Raw genomic sequence first — 17,679 nt, 5'->3', positions numbered from 1 at the left:
TAGCTTCTATACGAAGGGAATAATCTAAATCACTTCGCATCTACTCAAGCATAACTCATGTCTAACATTCGATTTCTTACATACTATTCTAGTTCTTGACAAGCTATGTCAAGGCTCTACTCTCATTCCCTTTCTTAGTTCATTTCTACCCGAGTATTCGGCTAAAACTCTCTCGTGCCGTTCTTGATGCACATGTTAAGATTGCCATGATTCTTGATTCGAGGATCATTTGATGTTATGTGCATTGACTAGATGTTGTTTTGGGGTTACAAAGTTATAAAACGATAAAAGAAAGGCTATGGATTGCACCACCAACTCTAGAATGGACCAACAGGCCAAAAGCATGTTGGCCAAACCAGAGAGCTGCGCTAATAGCGCCCCTGGAGCGCGGCTCATACTGAAGAATTTCGCTATTAGCGTAGATTTCGCTAATAGCGCAGTTCTTCGGGTTTGTGGTACCAATTTTGCAAATTTTGACCCAAAACACATCCTAATGGTTCCTGTAATGCACCAAAACATCCAGCAACTTATATAACATTATAAAACATCTTTCATGGAAATATTAACATGTACAAGACAAGATCAAGGCATGGGGATAAAATTCTCTTTTTTCCTAATCTTAACATAATTCATGTTTTGCTTGCAAATTAAACACATAATCCCAATGGTGGGTTCTATCTAAGAACTCACCTAACATATTCCTTGTGATTCCTCAAGCTTCAAGTTTTTCCAAGATCAAACCCTAAGCCAAGAATCCAACTAACACCATTCTCTTTGTTGTTTCTTGTCCAAGAAGCTTCTACAATCCCTACTTGATCACCAAATCCATGTTTTGTGAAGCTTTGATGCCCTAGAAGAAGGAAGGATGGGGCGGGCTAGAGAGAAGGAGGAGAGAAAATCTTCTCTCAAACCTAGAGAGAGAAGGAGCAAGGCAAAAATGAATATTTTGTACCCAAACACACTTTTATACTCCTTCCGTGCAATTCCCCAAAGTACCCTTCGTCTTAATCGTGCTTAACCTGACACTGATACATAAACCCTTGCTTGACTGATATTTCATAAAAACATCTTTCATCGTACTTGACGTTCTGTAACACTTAATCTTTGATATCTAGCTCATACCTGACTTATGCCATTAATAGACATTTCCATTACCCTTACTTTCCATGAACATTTGTCCTCTGACGCGTCTGACGGGTAATATCCCGATACTGACAAGCGGGATATTACACAATCAGTTCGAGGTGTTGGTTGAAAGAAATGATGGGTCTGTGTTTTACTCCAAGGGATGGAAATCCTTGCGTGATTTTTATGGGATCAGCTTGGGTGTTTGGGTTTCTCTTATATTTGTGGATCAAATGAAGTTCGTGATTAAACTGAAAGATAGGTTTGGCAAAGTGATTAAGCCCCCCGTATTTGATCCTCCTATGCGTTTTATGATTGACAAAACAAATGTCCAGACCACTTTTGATCTTAATCTCCCCCCTTTCACTCCTTTGATTTCTTATCATCACGATGTCAACAACTTTCAGATAGAGTGTGTGAAGAAGTTAACTGAATTTGATGTATCCAAGGGTTTTTTGGTATGTAAAATGTTTGTTGTGAGAATATTTATATTTACCAACGCTTGTCTTTTTTTGTTAGGTTGTTGACATGCTGATTTATTTTCCGTGTTAGGTGCTGATTTATGAAGGAGAAGTTGCGCAGATGATGGATATCAGAACTACTTCTATCAAGTTGGTGATTGATTGCGGAAATGGGTGGGATTGCGTGTTGATTTTTGGATCAACTCCATACCAACACGCCATGATTTTAGGAGCACGTAATTCTCCCACCACAAAAAATATTTTGAGTTGCACTATAACACTTTCTCATTTGAAATTAATCATATTGACTTGCAGTAGCTAAAATTGAAAGTTATAATTAATCAAAAATTAATTCTATTTTAATTGTGGCATTAAATTTAATGGACCATCTACTAATTGACATGAATTCCGAGATATTATGATATGCAAGTATTTTTTTGTAATAATTAAAGTTAAAAATAATTATACCTCCATTTATAACACAATTTTCGTTTTTTCGAAAGGAACACAAATTAAATAGAATTAGGGTCAAACACAATTGTGTACTTGGTAGGATTGACCGAAATTAAACTCCTCCATTGTTAATTATTTATGTTTGACAATTTTCCCTAGGTTGTGTACTTTCTATTATTTAACAGAATTAAAGTTCTTCTATTCCTATGATTCATGGCTTGGAATGTATCATAAATTTTGTACTCTCTATGTTTTACGACTTATTGTTATAAATATTATGACTATTCTGCTATGGTATAATATTGGCTTAGGTAACACTGTTAGTTTCTACTTGAAAATAAGACCCGTGCGTCAGCACGGGTGTCAGCACGGGTCATGGTTCTAGTATATTGTGAAAATAACGCTTCATGAATAAAACCCTGACGACGAGCACCACAAACCCTGCCACTACGATTTTCACTTTGATGAAACTTTAAACCCAAACAGCAGCATCCATGGCAGCAGATTGGTCGCAGCTTCCACGTGAGCTTCTGCAACTAATATCACAAAAACTCAACAGTGAACTTTACCTCATTCACTCTCGTTCCGTCTGTTCTTGGTGGTGATCTTCCATCCCAAACTACCATTAAAACTATTTACCAGTGAAGTTTGGGCAACTCTCCTGCCAACTATTCGGTTCCAATCGGACTAACATTGATTCCGTTAGCTACCTGATAAAACACAATATTTTTCTCATCAAACCAAACTCTCCACAGCCGTCTTTGGTTAATCAGAATCGGACCTGACTTTGACGGCAAAACCAAACTCTGGCACCCTTTATCATTTAACCACCCATTATCATCACATTTAGTTACGGTTCTTGACTTCAATAAACTCTCCATCCACCATCTTCGACAGATGTTCTACATCTATCGCTGCACCTTGCGTAGTCAAAATCGCCATGAGTTTTTTTTAAAGTTATGTGTTACCACGCGTCAGGGGGAACAACCTCTCCTATTCCTCACAACTAATTTAGATGGGAAACCTATTATGTTTCGTTGCGGGGAAGACCGTTCCAAGACGATCCCCAACATGTCAACCTCCCACGGAAGATATGTTTGCGTTTTAAAAGGGAGGCCTTGTATGGTAGACAAAACCGGTCGGACTGTTATGATTGGATCGGACTTGAGCTATCATTTTATAGCTGAGTCTGTGATTGGCGGAGAAAGTAAATTCTTGGTCGAGAGTAGTGACTTTCAGTTGTTGCTAGTGGATATATATAAAAATGATGATCGTGTTATTGTAAGGATTGAAGTGTTTAGGCTTGATGAGATGGAGAAAAAGTGGGTGAAGTTGACTAATTTAGGAGATTTGGTTTTGTTCTTGGGGAGTGGTTATTCGTTCTCAGCATCTGCTTCAGATTTGGGTTTTGTAAGCGGAAATTGTGTGATCTATAATAATCCTTATAATCTTCTAGATTGCAGTATGAGTGTTTTTCACATGGATCAGGGTCGGATTTCCCCTTTGTCTGACTATCCTGCTTATTTGAAGTTGTTCGGGCCACCTCCAGAGTGGATCGCAGAGTTGCATTCATAATAGAGTATGTTATGTTATCTTGCGTTCATTAAAGGTTTCTAACGTGATTGTCATTGAAAAGGTTTCTAATGTGATTGTGATTGATAGTGCATTATTTTATTGTTAGATTGAATAATCTTTGAACCTAACTAATACCTACTTGTACTTATAGAAATAGAAATATTGAAATGTTCTTATATTTTGATTATGATTTTTCCTAACTAATACCTACTTGTATAACTTGAAATTGGTATCTCAACTTAAATATTTTCACAAGCTCCTTCATTTACCTTTTTCAAATACAACTATTTTTTTTTTCTTTCTTTCTTTCTAACTTTGAAACTAAAGATGTGACTCATTTTAAAAGTTAAACTCAAATTAGAACATACTATTTATAACTATAAGTACAGCATGAGATTATATGCAAAGACCATAGGTCTTTCTTTGATTTAGTTCATTCATTAGACTATAACCGCAGCTTATGTGATAAGCATGAATATATGTAGTACATTACCATGACAAGTTAATATTATTTACTATTATGAAGTTTCTAAACTAGATGCAACAATGTTGTTGGGTTTGATTATCTTGTTTTATTGTTAGGTTTGCAGACTATATGTTTACCGACAAACTTGTAGTAACATATTTGTATCAAAGGATGCTGGAAAATGAGGGTGCTTTTGGATTCTCAGTTCTAATGAATTTTTAACTCTCGTATGAGGGTGTTTTATTCAGGGTTTGCTATGCTATGTTATTTTTTATTTTATGTTTGGCGTCTTGGCTCTTGCAATATTATGTTGCTGTAAAGTTGAAACTTTATTGGTCAGTTACACAAATATCTGAACTTAGATTACTTAACGTTGATCTTAGTTAATTTATTTTGCTCTTTATCACCTGCATTGTTAAGTTTAAAATCAATTCATCAGTCACACTTATGTCTCAATTAAGTTTACTTAAGGTTGACCTTGGCTTGTGATTTTGCAATTTCTTCAATTCTATCAGAACACTTGAAACTGTGTGACTTATTCTCCTTTTTCAATGATTTTCAGTTGCCACTATACATGTTTGATATATTGAAGAGCTATAATTTTTAAATTATTATTCTTGCTCATCATTTTCTTGACTTTTCTCAGCACATCTAATATTTTCTTCTGTACTTGCTAACGTAAAACAAAGCTGACTTGGTTTAGAGAAATTTCGCAGCTCAATGGTGTTTGAATCAGTAACAGATGTGGTGGAAATATTTGCGCGGAGTTGGTTGAAAGTGGAATATAAAGGTTTCAGTTATTCAATTTGTCAATGGTGTGAAAATCCAAGACAATGTAACCATATTAACCTCCCTCTTGGAGAGCTCTACATTAGAGTTGTTACAATTATCAGATAAACCAACTCTACGTCTTGCTAAAATAGAACCGAACCCTCCATCGTCACGCACACCGGAGATGAAAGAGTCTAGCACACCTTTTCAATCCAAGCAGAAAATCACTCTTTCGAACACCAACTCATTCACCCAAATCCATGGCTGCTAGAAGCCCTAACACTTCTTCAATTGCAACTATCATATCCCTACTCTATTATGATACTCCAAGAACGAAACATCGATGTTACACACACTTGATAAAGGTTCAAGGGGAACTCTGCCCTTTAAAACTGTTGTGGCTGGTCTGGCTTTGCAGCTCAACATTTCTTGCATTCCGCCATTCTGTCAACAAACAATTTCCTTGTCATTCTGTCAGACTTCATTTCTCTTTGATTGTCCCAAATTTCCGTGTTTTTGCTCCACCACAAACTCCAAAGGTTCATTGCAAACATACACTTATCATTCTTAGGTAGTGCTCTTAGTACATAGAAAACCATTCCTCCAAATCATCGATTTTGCAGCTGGGTCTGATCAACATAATGCTGCAGCCCCAATTTTCTCCATGTTTCCCCTGCTCATCTTGCAACATAGCAAAATATCATCAGCTGCCTCTGCCTCTTCATTGCACCACGGGAAGTTGGCTTCTATTTTGACCCTTTCTTATGATCAGCCTTGCACGCTTTGGTAGGCCGTTGTGAGCAACTTTCTATATTGTTTTCCAATCAAGCATCAAGCACCGACTGCGGACTGAGATATTGATGAATCATATTCATATTCCCTGAGGTCTGTCCCTGCAGATTTAAATCCTGCACTGTCCGGTTCAGCATGTGATTGAAGTGCTCTGCAGGTTGTGCCATAGCTGAAAATACCAGAATTTTATATCCGATACCGATCTTCCATCCATCTTGTTTATGAACATGGTTCATAAGCATCCTTTGATCTTTAACCCATCTTCTTGAGTCGTTAATATCTTCCGATTCTCCAACCAAATGGTTTTTGAAACGGAAAGGTTTAGGACCCCAATCGGTAATATCTCCCTTTAACACCAACGGACAATGATCGGTGACATCTCTCGGAATATGCCACAAAGTGACATTTCCCCAATACTCTCCCCATTCCTCCGAAATCAACGCTCTATCAATCCTACTCATCGCAATACCATTGGAATTATACCAAGTAAATTTACGCCCCACTAAATTCACATCCTCCACTTCCAATGCATTTACCACCTCATTGAAAAGCTCTATCTCCCTCCGATACACCGTACCCAACTCTTCAATGACTCCTCTTCTCTCTTCATGATGCAACACGGAGTTAAAATCACCAATAAATAAAGCACCATGCTCCAACTCCCAAAGAATTTCTAATCAAAATAAGCTTATCCCATAAACGTTGTTTCCCCACCAAATCACACTTGGAGTACACATCCACCACCAAACATCTTCTACGCAAAGGACCCCAATCCAAACAAACACCTACTAGACCTTCACACACAAAGGAATAAATAAAAAGCGAACCGGAATTACGCCAAATAGATAAAATACCTTCACTATTGCCCACCGAAGGGAGAAAAGTCCAACGACAGTCATCATCCCGCCATAATTGACGGCACAAAGTCCACCCTATGATCTTTAACCAAAAAAGTCCACCCTATGATCTTTAACCAATTCTCTAATCTTTTTACGTTTCAACACTCCCCCCAAACCTCTATAGCATTAAAGGATAACACTATCATTAATTACCATCTCTCCTCTCCCTTATACCTCTATTCTCAACATCCACATCTTCCAAAACAATCAATCTATCCACAACCGTACCATCCGGCATAGTGAACGTAATCCCGGCCGCTTTATCCACCTTCAACAAATGCTCCGCATCCGCCTTCTTCCTACGTAACCCTAGGGCACTCACTACAAGAAATCTGGTAATTTGCCAGGGGCAGAAGCCCTGGCAAAATGCAGAAAGCCTTGGCAAATGGACATTTGCCAGGAGTTTTGCCAGGAGCAGAATCACCAGCAAATCTGCTCATCGCAAATGAACCTGCCAGGGCTTTAGCTCTTGGCAAAATGTGTCAGTCTCAATGCAGACTTTTCAGCCGTATGCAGGCTTTTGCAGGTGTTGACATCAGTCATTTTCAAACCATATGCTAGGGAAATTGCCAGGGGTTAACCCCTGGCAAAATGCGAACGAAATTTAAAAAAAAAAAAAGTTTTTTAATTGTTTAAAAAATCAAAATATTAAAATTTAATAATTAAAATAATTTTAAAAAACGTTTTAAAATTGTTTTTTAATTAGATAGATATTTCTTTTAGGGAATGATTATTAGATAGATACACTACAAGAAATCTGGTAATTTGCCAGGGGCAGAAGCCCTGGCAAAATGCAGAAAGCCTTGGCAAATGGACATTTGCCAGGAGTTTTGCCAGGAGCAGAATCACCAGCAAATCTGCTCATCGCAAATGAACCTGCCAGGGCTTTAGCTCCTGGCAAAATGTGTCAGTCTCAATGCAGACTTTTCAGCCGTATGCAGGCTTTTGCAGGTGTTGACATCAGTCATTTTCAAACCATATGCTAGGGAAATTGCCAGGGGTTAACCCCTGGCAAAATGCGAACGAAATTTAAAAAAAAAAGTTTTTTAATTGTTTAAAAAATCAAAATATTAAAATTTAATAATTAAAATAATTTTAAAAAACGTTTTAAAATTGTTTTTTAATTAGATAGATATTTCTTTTAGGGAATGATTATTAGATAGATAGTATGCATTTTTATTAATACAATACATTGATAAAAATTGATAAGAAACTTAATAACTTCAAAACACAGCATCAAGACTCAAATATGACATCAAATTCTCATTCCTCTAAACGACATCAAATTCAAATTGAACATGTTTGATAAGAAACTGAACCTCCTTAGCATCTCTCCACAATAACCTACAACTCTACTATGGACAGGGAGAGTGAAATGTCAATGAGAGAATTTCTGAAGCAACTTCAACCAACCAAACAAGACCAATTAAGACAGAAGATATAACCAGCAGTAATCAATACAAAATCAAGTTGGTATGATGCAACTTCCAGATTTAAAGAAACAAAAGACTAAATCATATCAAAGGGATCCTGAGGTTTTAATGCTCCTGATTTGTAGTTATTACAAAAATATAAACTGGTTTTGTAGATCTAATAAGCAATATAATTTAATTAGGTAAGAAATCACACATTTATATGCTTTTTCTTCCTTCCATTCATATATACATAAATGTCATTATGGGCATAAATTATTGATCATCAACAAAGATTAAGTTTTACATAATTCATATTCGGATGACCATGTCTTTTCTCAAGAGCATTTGTTTAGCATGTTATTATAGTTTACATATTTCATCAAAGCCTTAACAGAAAGAAAAGAAGAAAAAACTGATGAAAATCAAACCAGAACTTATGAGCAACATAAACAAGTTCAGTTGTCTCAGACAAATCCAATCCAATAGATTGATAGCATGACAATATCAAATGATAAGTAACATAACACTGAATCAAAATGTTTTGTAGAGAACATTGGTATAAACGCCAAATGGAATGAATTATGAAACTATTCAATCCAACTAAATCAACAAATTTTGAGAAATACTTGCTTAGAAGCATTATGATTCATTTCAACTCAGAAGTCCAAAAAATCATCACAAAAATATCCATTATTAAACTATCACCTATCAAAATCTTTGATTTTCTTTTCTCAGGAACGACAAAAACACCAATTTAACCAATCTATAACATCATTAAAAGACCTGTAAACAATAAACATGAATATCCTCAAAAAAAATTATAACCATGATGATGCTCAAGAAACATTATTTACATTACCGCGTCCACACAAATTAACAAGAGTGGAAGCTGAAAAATTGCATACATCTTGAAACATCATGAATCAATATACTTCTATAAATAATTAAAATTGAAAAACAGAATGAGATAACCTAGCTGCAGCAATGGATTGTGAAGACGCCTTGGCTCTTAATAGTCTTTGATTAAGCTTCTTCTATTTCTTCGATAACACCTCAAGTTGATCCAAGTTCCTATAAACATAGTTCAAAATTAGATAAATCAAAATACAAGAATTTCAAAATACACACCCAGCCCATCAAACTTCCATCTAAACTATGAAGTAGGGTATTTTCAATCACCCACACTAATAACAATCTTCAATCTTCACAATGAAGAGTAATTACAATCTCTTAAATTTCCTTTGACACTTCATAAAATGCACAACAGTTAGCTCATCACTCATACATCAACTCTAGCACATTTCTTTAAACACCAAGAAAACACAATTCCAGCCCTATACACTCACAGACATAGAACTCTCAAAATCCATATTGAAACAAAGTTGAGCATTAAGTGAGACAGTCCTCTTGCAACAATGCTATCCTAGTTTCTCTGTTCGATAACTAACACAATGTAAAAGAAATTGTACAAACACACAGTTGATAATGTTTTATACCTTTTCATTCTAATAGCCATAAATTTTCCATATCATCCTTCAAGCCAGCTGCAGTATAACCGGAAAATGAACATTTGCTCCTTGACTTGTTCAACTCAATAACAATAACAACAAAAATGAATATAATAAAGAATTGATAGATAAGTAAACAAGAAAAATACTACATTTTCCAAACTTCAAGGTGTTTGGAAATATAGACTGATATATGAATGAATCAACAAAACATAGACAAATACCTCATGAAAACATTACACCAGACTTGAGAGTAGAACACGAATCATGGCTTGAGTTAGATAGACAATGGCACCACCAAAATCACTAAAAAGAAGAACAAAATCACTAATAAGAAGAACAAAATCACTAATAATCTCAGCCACACAAAATCACTAAAAAGAACAAACTAACACATGAGCAAAAGAGATGAGTTTACCTATAAAGCAAAGGGAAAGTTCAAACGAAAGATGCAGAGGAAGATGGTATCGGCGGTCAATGATAGAAACTGAGTTGAGAGCAATGGCGGACCAGGAAAGTATAATAATTTGCAACTGAGAAGCTGCATTGAAAATAAAATAAACATAACTGTTTTATCTGACCTCATAAACTGGTATAAGTTTTGTGAGATTAACTGGGAGAACTTATAAAAACAACTTGTGAAATTTCGCATAATCTTTTTTCAGCTTATATTCATAAGTTCTCCAGGATAGCTTATCAAAACTTTGCACGTAAAATATACAAAAACAATTTAATTTTATATTGTCCTATCAAAATAACTTATGTAAGCTTACATAAGCGCTTATCATGATATGTGCTTGTGCTTTGTGCTATAAGCATTGAAATAACTTATGTAAGCTTACACATAAGCGCTTACCATGATAGGCACTTGAGCTATAGGCTGCAAAAATAAGTTGTTTATCCAAACAGGGCCATAATCTGTATTCTTTTTATCAATCCTTCGAATATCACTCTCCTTCACTATAACTTCTTTTACTTGATATTCAATTCAATCCTCGTGAAACAATATCATCAAAAACCAAACAATTGAACCAAACTCTAAATACCCACCAATAAGTATAATTAAAAAAACGATCTTTATTGAAAAATCTAAAACCCCATCACAGAAAATCCAATAAATCATCATTATTGAAGCTAAAAAACAAAATAAAAATTGAAAATCATATAAATTAATGAAAAATTAAAAAAAAGGGTATTAATTAAAAAAGAGCTTACTAAAGTGTATCTGGTGGCCCAATTATGGTTACACTCCATTCAAAAATGTTGGTTTCGTCGACTAAATCAGCGGAAAAGCCATCGACGGGGTGTTTACAAAGATTTGTGAGAAAAAGTAAGGTTAATAAAAAATAGCGGAAAATTGACGCGAAACAAATTGAAATAAGCGATGAAATGAAAAAAAGGGAATAGATAGATTGATTACCTTTGAGTTGTTTTTGAAGGAGGAGGCTTGCTTGGGAGGCCATGAAAGAGTGAGTTTGGAGAGTTCTTGCTTGTTGTGAGATTGTGAATGAACAAACAAGAAAGAAAGAGAAGTTCTAAAGCCCACACTTCGATTATTTGTTGTGAGAGGGAGAGATCGATGAATGGAGAAGAAATTTGGGGATTTTGGGTATTTAGGGTTTCATGAAAGAGGGAGAGCACTGACGGTGAGAGGGGAGAGCAATAACACGTTTTATGAGAATCAAAACCCCTGTTTTTATGAGAATCGGGTCCCACCATTTCTAAAGTCATTTTGCCAGGGGCATCCCTGGCATTGCTCCTGGCAAATTTGCCAGGAGTTGATGCTCCTGGCATTATTCCCCAACAAAACGCAAGATTTCTAGTAGTGACTGGACAAACTATGTATAACAATAAATGTTGAAACGAGGATGATTTCTGAATGAAATACAACAATTTTGATATAGCATATAACCATGGACCGGAAATGAGTAAGTGATCAATTTGGTCGCTGAGTATCACTCTTATAATATAAAAATACAAGTGAACTTTAAATTAACTGAAATTCGTCAAGTTGGCCATAAACTATACAAAAATTTCGTTAAATTAGACTCTGGCTATGTTGTTATATAAGGACAAGAGATAATAGGGACTAAAGAGACAAATTTAATATGGTTCAATGGTTTTTCCTTTTCTTCTTTATTTTTGCTAATGTTTAATTAATTCCCATAAAAAAAAGTTGTATTTAAAAAAAATGAATAGTGGAACAATGAGAAACTACATAGTGTTTGTGAGATAATTTACGTGTTCTTGAATCGTATCTGTATTTTTATTTTTGCAGACAAAAGGTGGAAAATAAAGTGGTGGAGACTGAACAATCCATGAAACAATCCAGATGCATTCCTTATGGAATTAAACACTCTGTATCACTTAACACGCTGAAGATTAAGGCATCATTGATAATCTCCTTTCTTTGTTGCTTTGTTTCATGCATGGAATTGATATAGAATGGAATTATAAATATGATCAATTTAGGTTTTTGTAGCATTTCATGCATGGTTCGGTTTTTTGGGTTAACCGAACCATGCCCACCCCTATAGATTTATATACTTAATGTTTTTTGGCAAGTAGATTTTATTTTGTATAGTTATTAAGAAACTGATCATAATAGAAAATTGTTAACAACTTCCTCGGCAATATAATTTGACCAGATTGATATTTCTGCAGAGCTAGCAAGAAACTACATTGCGGGGGGAAGCATCTTCATAGTACCTCAAAAATTAGCCTACTTGTATCTTAAAAGTACTGTTATTTTTTTTTTTTTTTTTTTTTTTTTTTTTTTTTTGTATAATGATTTCTGCATCATCATTTGACTACTAACTAAACACACATTATTGAAAATCGCCTCTTTATTTCAATTTATGGAAACTACGACAGATACAAAGGAGACTAGTTCAACTTAAAACACTCAGTTTTGAGCATGTAAAGCTTTTGATTATAACTTTACTTCTGAATACTGATTGAGAAGCATATTATTCATTTTAATTCATGCGGTGACAGAAATAGCACATGTAAGGCTCTTTACTCGTCCTAATATTAGAATAGATTACAAAATAAGTGAGATCAAGCCATTACAAATTATTGCAATCAGATAGGTATAGTGAAATGAAGACTTGATAACTAAAAACAAGAAGGATAACCAGGAGCACTTCTTAGCTACAAAAATGCAACCAAATTTATAAGTGCCTGTTTACAATTAGAACGCCCACCAAGCGTGTGTTTGGCTTCCTAATTTTCACGTTTTGTTTGTATTGGAATGTGAGAAAATGCGTGCCACCGCGAAACCAAAATAGGCAAAAAGAATTTATGCTTTTGTCTATATGCATTACAATATTGGTGGTGATGGCTAGTTCCATCATATTATATATCTTTATTTTTTGAAATATAAATTGATAGTTAAATTTCATTTGATTAATCTTTGTCAGTGTGCTTTCATAATAGAACGACCTTCAGAGTTTACACCAAGAAATTGATGAACATAACAAGATAAGCATCAGCAGTAACAGCATAACAATGAATAAAATTCAGAAACCATATATGACAGGTAAAAGAAAGGCAGCTTTGTTTTACGTTAGCAAGTATAGTGGCAACTGAAAATCACCGAATAAGAAGATGGATTTTATCCCCTATTCATAGAATAAGTCACACAGTTTTAAGTCATTTGATAGAATTGAAGCACTTGCAAAATCACAAGCCAAGATCAACCTTAAGTAAACTTAATTGAGACATAAGTGCAACTGATGAATTGATTTTAAACTGCACAGAACCCTAACAATGCAGGTAGTTAACAACAAAATAACATAACCAAGATCAACGTTAAGTAAACAAAGTTCAGATATATGTGTAACTGACCAATTAAGTTACAACTTTACAGCATCGTAATAATGCAAGAGCCGAGAGTCCAAACATCAAATCAAAAAATAACATAGCATGACAAACCCAGCATAACCACAACTTTCTTACACAGGAGAGTTTAAAAATTCATTAGAATAGTCTGGCAATCCTAATGCACCTCATTTTCCAAAATCCTTTGATACGAATATGTAATTAGGAGTTTGTCGGTAAACATATATTCTGCAAACGCAACAATAAAACAAGATAATCAAACCATAAACATTCTTAAATCAAATTTATGGAAATGCTAGCTGCATTTATAAAAAAAATAAATTGAGTTCCCGAAATATCAGAAATTTAGATACTAACGGTCAATGTAACACTTCATTTTTTTTTTCCAATATGTAATAATCAAAATGTTTATCCAATCTAACAACATAAACTAAACACATTAACGCACTGTCAATCGCAATCATATTAGAAACCAGCTTTCAATATATACAAGATTACATACTCCGTTACGAATTCAGACTTTGAGGATCCATTCTGGTGGATAGAACAAGTTGTCAAATTTGGGATATTCAGACACATGGTGAAAGCTGACCTCGATCCAAGTGAAAAACACGGTTCCCGTGTGCCATATTGTCCCTAGAGAGGACGGAAGTGTCAATAAAGATGACACAATTTCCTTTGGGAAGACACAGATCCCAACCAGAAGCAGAAAACAAACATCCACTCCCCACAAACAAAACCCTACCCCCTAATTTCTTCGATTTCTCCCACTTCTTGTTCTTCTCATCAAGCTTAAAAAATTTCATATTGAATTGTAAAAATGTTTGATGAATGTCCAATAACAATAACTCACCCTCATTCTCCACCAGCAATTTTCTGTCCAAACTACGAACATAACGTTGATTCAAAGCTTGAGCTGCTAACTCAGTGCTCGAGTCTGGTTCAACGGCAACTAACTGGCCAAACTAGTTGACTACGTACAACCTCCCTTTAAACTGGCACATGTCTCCGCAAGCAGTTGACAAATTGGAGACCTGCTTCCAGCGCTTGTATTGAAGGTGAGAAAAACACAAGACGGTGGGGTGTGTGTTGGGGGGGAGGGTTGAATTGTGTTAGCTTTTTCTTCGTTTTCTCCTAAACTGAAAACATTAGTCAGAAGCAAATAGAGTTTTGCTTCTAAAGTGACGAAAGACACAAAGCAATTATACAGGTTCCTTCCACAAACCGGAAGTAGTCTTGTCCCCCTTGCACTTCTAAGGAGAGTTCACTAAAATGTAATATCTGATTACAATTGCTCAAGCACACCTGCAAGAGACTTCCTATGCTCCTGAACACAATCAAGAGACTTCAATTACTCAAGCACAACTGCAAGAGACTTCTAATCAAAGAAAATTACAAAGAAAATTGTTTGAGGTTGAACACTTGATATACAATCAGTGGTGTTCACAATACAAATCAGATACAGACTCTTAAGACTCTAGAATTTCTAAGATATGAACTTTGAAACAGAAATTCTAAGTGAACTTTGAATGCAGAACAATTTCAGCAGAGTTTTGGCACTTGTAAATTGTTGTTAAGTCCTTGCCAATCTCTAAGTCTTCACTTCTTTATATAGAGGTGTGAAAGAGACGTTGTGAATTGCCAACACAACAAAAAGAGTCGTTTGAAGCTTTGATCAATCACCAATGATCTTTTGCTTGATATGGTTGTTGTCCTATGAAGGATCAATTTCAAATCTATTCCCATTGTGAAGGAACATCGTTGCAGGCAGAGCTGTTTTTCTTGTCTTGTAGCAGAAGAGTAATGGAGGTTGTACACTTCGTACAATTGTACTATGTCAACACTTCTAGTCTTCTGCAATGCTTAGACGAGTTTAAATCCTTGAACAGCCCTTGAAGCTTTAAGTCTTGCATCTCCAGATGAACTTCAGCTTCTGGTGATCTTCAGCTTCTGATGAGATGCTTTTGATGAACTTGCTTTTGATGACGTCATTACTTCAAGAGCACTTTGACTTCAAGAACACTTCTCTTCAGATGCTTTAAGCTTCCTTTTTGTTGATTCCTTAGCTCTGTGTTTTGTTCATCCAGAACCTATTTAAGATGTCAAATTTTGTCTATGGTCATGTACATTTGAACAAATATTAGCTTATCCAATTGACAATTTTTAATACCTTGTTGTCATCAAAACTCTCAAAGGTTTTTTGTTAAACACATTTTGTTCGAACAGTCTTGGTCATGGAAAAGCACCAGTTGGGAGGAACAATATCTCAATGTGCCAAGTACGAGAGGATTTTTTTCATGGCATGTGACAGAAAGGACCATATGTGGATACCAGTAGCTACCGGGTTTATCTTAGAATGTGAAGTTGCCTTCGTCCATGATGAAATCGATTCTTAAATGTTGGAAGTAGAATTTGTTGAAATCAACCACATTAGGCCAACGCAAAGTGGTTGGAGATGCAAGATTTAAGAAGGGTGGGTTTAAGAAATGAGTTTTGCCACTTGAGTTTTGAGTAATTCGTATCAACCATGGAAGACGACGAACTAGGGTTTGTTGTTGTTGTTGCGGTGGTGGTTTGACAGGAAGATACTATGCTTGGAAAGGTAGCAAAATGAAGTGTTGGTGTTGTCGATGTAATCAATGATCTCCTTGTTGTTTTTGATGGAATAGGAATTGAAAGGGTAAAATGTTATGGTTATTTCAAATGGAGGAAGAGCGCCACATTGAACAAACCGATCGAAAACGAATGAGATCAAGTTCAACATCGAGGCATTGTGATATCAGAATGACAATATCCTTTGGAAGCTCAGACCAGTCCACCGACGCCATGGATGAAGTTGCTGCGGCTGTAGGATGCAAAAAGAACCCTAGGAAATAAAAATGGAAGACGGTTTATTTGTTGCATGAGAAAAGGAAGGAACCAAAATAGCTACGTAAGTAAACAGACCTGGTCTAAAGGATCAATCATAAGGCAAATTCTTGATTACCCATGACACAATGATGGGTGAGGCATGTGATGTGTCACCATTCATAATCATCCAAGTGTCCCATACTAGAAATGTTATTTATTAAAAAAATAAATTAGCACACAAGTAAATCAAGTTATGTAATGTAATTGCACATAAATCCTCAAAAAATTAATCAAACTAAAACAAATGAGATCAACTTTGTCTTCGATTCGCTTTGATATCATATTTAGAAGCTAGTTGGCAGGCGGTTCAGACCAATATACCTCCGTCGCCATTGAAGAAGTTGTCGCAGTTCAGTTTAGATCGAAAGCGATGAATAATAACTCTATGATGGTGACTGTTTCTTAACATGTAATTTTTCATAAATTGGATTAAGGTTTTGAGTCTAATCAACATTTGTTACATAGTGGATGACCTTGGTGAAGGAGTACTTCATCAAGTAGAGTAGACGTAGCCCTAAGCGAGGACGAAATAGGGTGAACTACTATAAACATCGGTGTTCTCTCTCTTTCCCTATCCTTTTTACTTTTCAATATTGCTTGTGATTAATTGAATAATTGATAGGTTAATTGCTAGTATTGATCTAAGTAGTTTTTCATTGAAAATTGACCTAATTCATTGAGTTAGGTTTCATAGAATTTGCTTAGATCAATTGATTGCTTAGATCAATTGACCTAATTCAATTACAATTGCATTGTATTTTTTGATTTGATAGCATATTATTCTTGTTCATAGGTTTGGTTTGAAATTGTGTATTGTTTTGTACCTTGTTCAAGGATTGTTAATAATTGATTGTATAAAAAGATTTGCATCGTGAATCTCTAAATTCTAAGATAAAATCTTATTCCACATATATTTGCTATTTGTTGATTCATTGATTGTGATTGTTCAAGCAAATTTCAAATAGTCAATTTATTAAAATCATTTCTCACTAAATCTCCGAAAAGTTTTTCAAACGCACTATTCACCCCCCTCTCGCTTGGTAACCATCTAGCCATATAGACCAATAAATGGTATCATAGAGCTTGGTATCTTCTTACGGCTAACTACCGGAAGAGTTGATCCATATGGCTAGTAAGGAGCCCACGAGGGCGTACAATAGAGCACCTATTTTCGATGGAGAAAATTACGACTATTGGAAAGAATGCATGAGCGTTCGCATCAAATCGGTGGATATGGATGTGTGGGACGCTGTGGCCAACGGGCGGTTTCAACCGCATGTTGTTGCCAACGGTGTAGCATAAGATAAGTCAAAAGCCGATTGGAGTGATGATGACAAAAAGAAGGTATAGTACGATTTGAAGGCATGTGGTAAATGAGTATCATTCCAAATCTCATTGTAAGATCTCTAAAGATATGTGGGATGCATTGGAAACCCTTCATGAACGAACCGATGAAGTTAA

The 17,679-nt window shown here is 35.4% G+C and overlaps 1 protein-coding gene, 1 long non-coding RNA gene and 2 pseudogenes across 3 annotated transcripts; 2 read left to right on the top strand and 2 right to left on the bottom strand.

Moving 5' to 3' along the window:
- The first annotated feature begins 322 nt into the window (after positions 1–322).
- Positions 323–2,221, top strand: LOC146936645 (uncharacterized). The gene is made up of 4 exons (XM_085749261.1): positions 323–448; positions 1,239–1,583; positions 1,678–1,822; positions 2,199–2,221. Exons 1-4 carry the CDS (start codon positions 323–325, stop codon positions 2,219–2,221), a joined length of 639 nt encoding a protein of 212 aa, XP_085605387.1.
- A 312-nt stretch (positions 2,222–2,533) lies between these two features.
- On the top strand, positions 2,534–3,674 carry LOC146936644 (F-box protein SKIP23-like; annotated as a pseudogene).
- Positions 3,675–8,762: 5,088 nt separating this feature from the next.
- On the bottom strand, positions 8,763–11,240 carry LOC146936643 (uncharacterized). Of its 2 annotated transcripts, XR_015033201.1 has the most exons (6): positions 10,886–11,240; positions 10,681–10,741; positions 9,884–10,006; positions 9,690–9,771; positions 9,454–9,547; positions 8,763–9,028 (listed from the first exon to the last, which is right to left on the bottom strand). It is a non-coding gene; the product is annotated as an uncharacterized LOC146936643 (long non-coding RNA). The 2 variants fall into 2 exon arrangements; XR_015033200.1 differs by lacking the exon at positions 10,681–10,741.
- A 2,582-nt stretch (positions 11,241–13,822) lies between these two features.
- On the bottom strand, positions 13,823–16,136 carry LOC146936642 (F-box protein At2g17036-like; annotated as a pseudogene).
- Positions 16,137–17,679: the final 1,543 nt, after the last annotated feature.

The sequence above is a fragment of the Medicago sativa genome, chromosome 3 (assembly GCF_051527215.1).
Source record: "Medicago sativa cultivar Bolivia chromosome 3, Bolivia_mono, whole genome shotgun sequence".
Lineage (NCBI taxonomy): Eukaryota > Viridiplantae > Streptophyta > Magnoliopsida > Fabales > Fabaceae > Medicago > Medicago sativa.
This window is presented reverse-complemented; position numbering and strand designations above follow the sequence as displayed.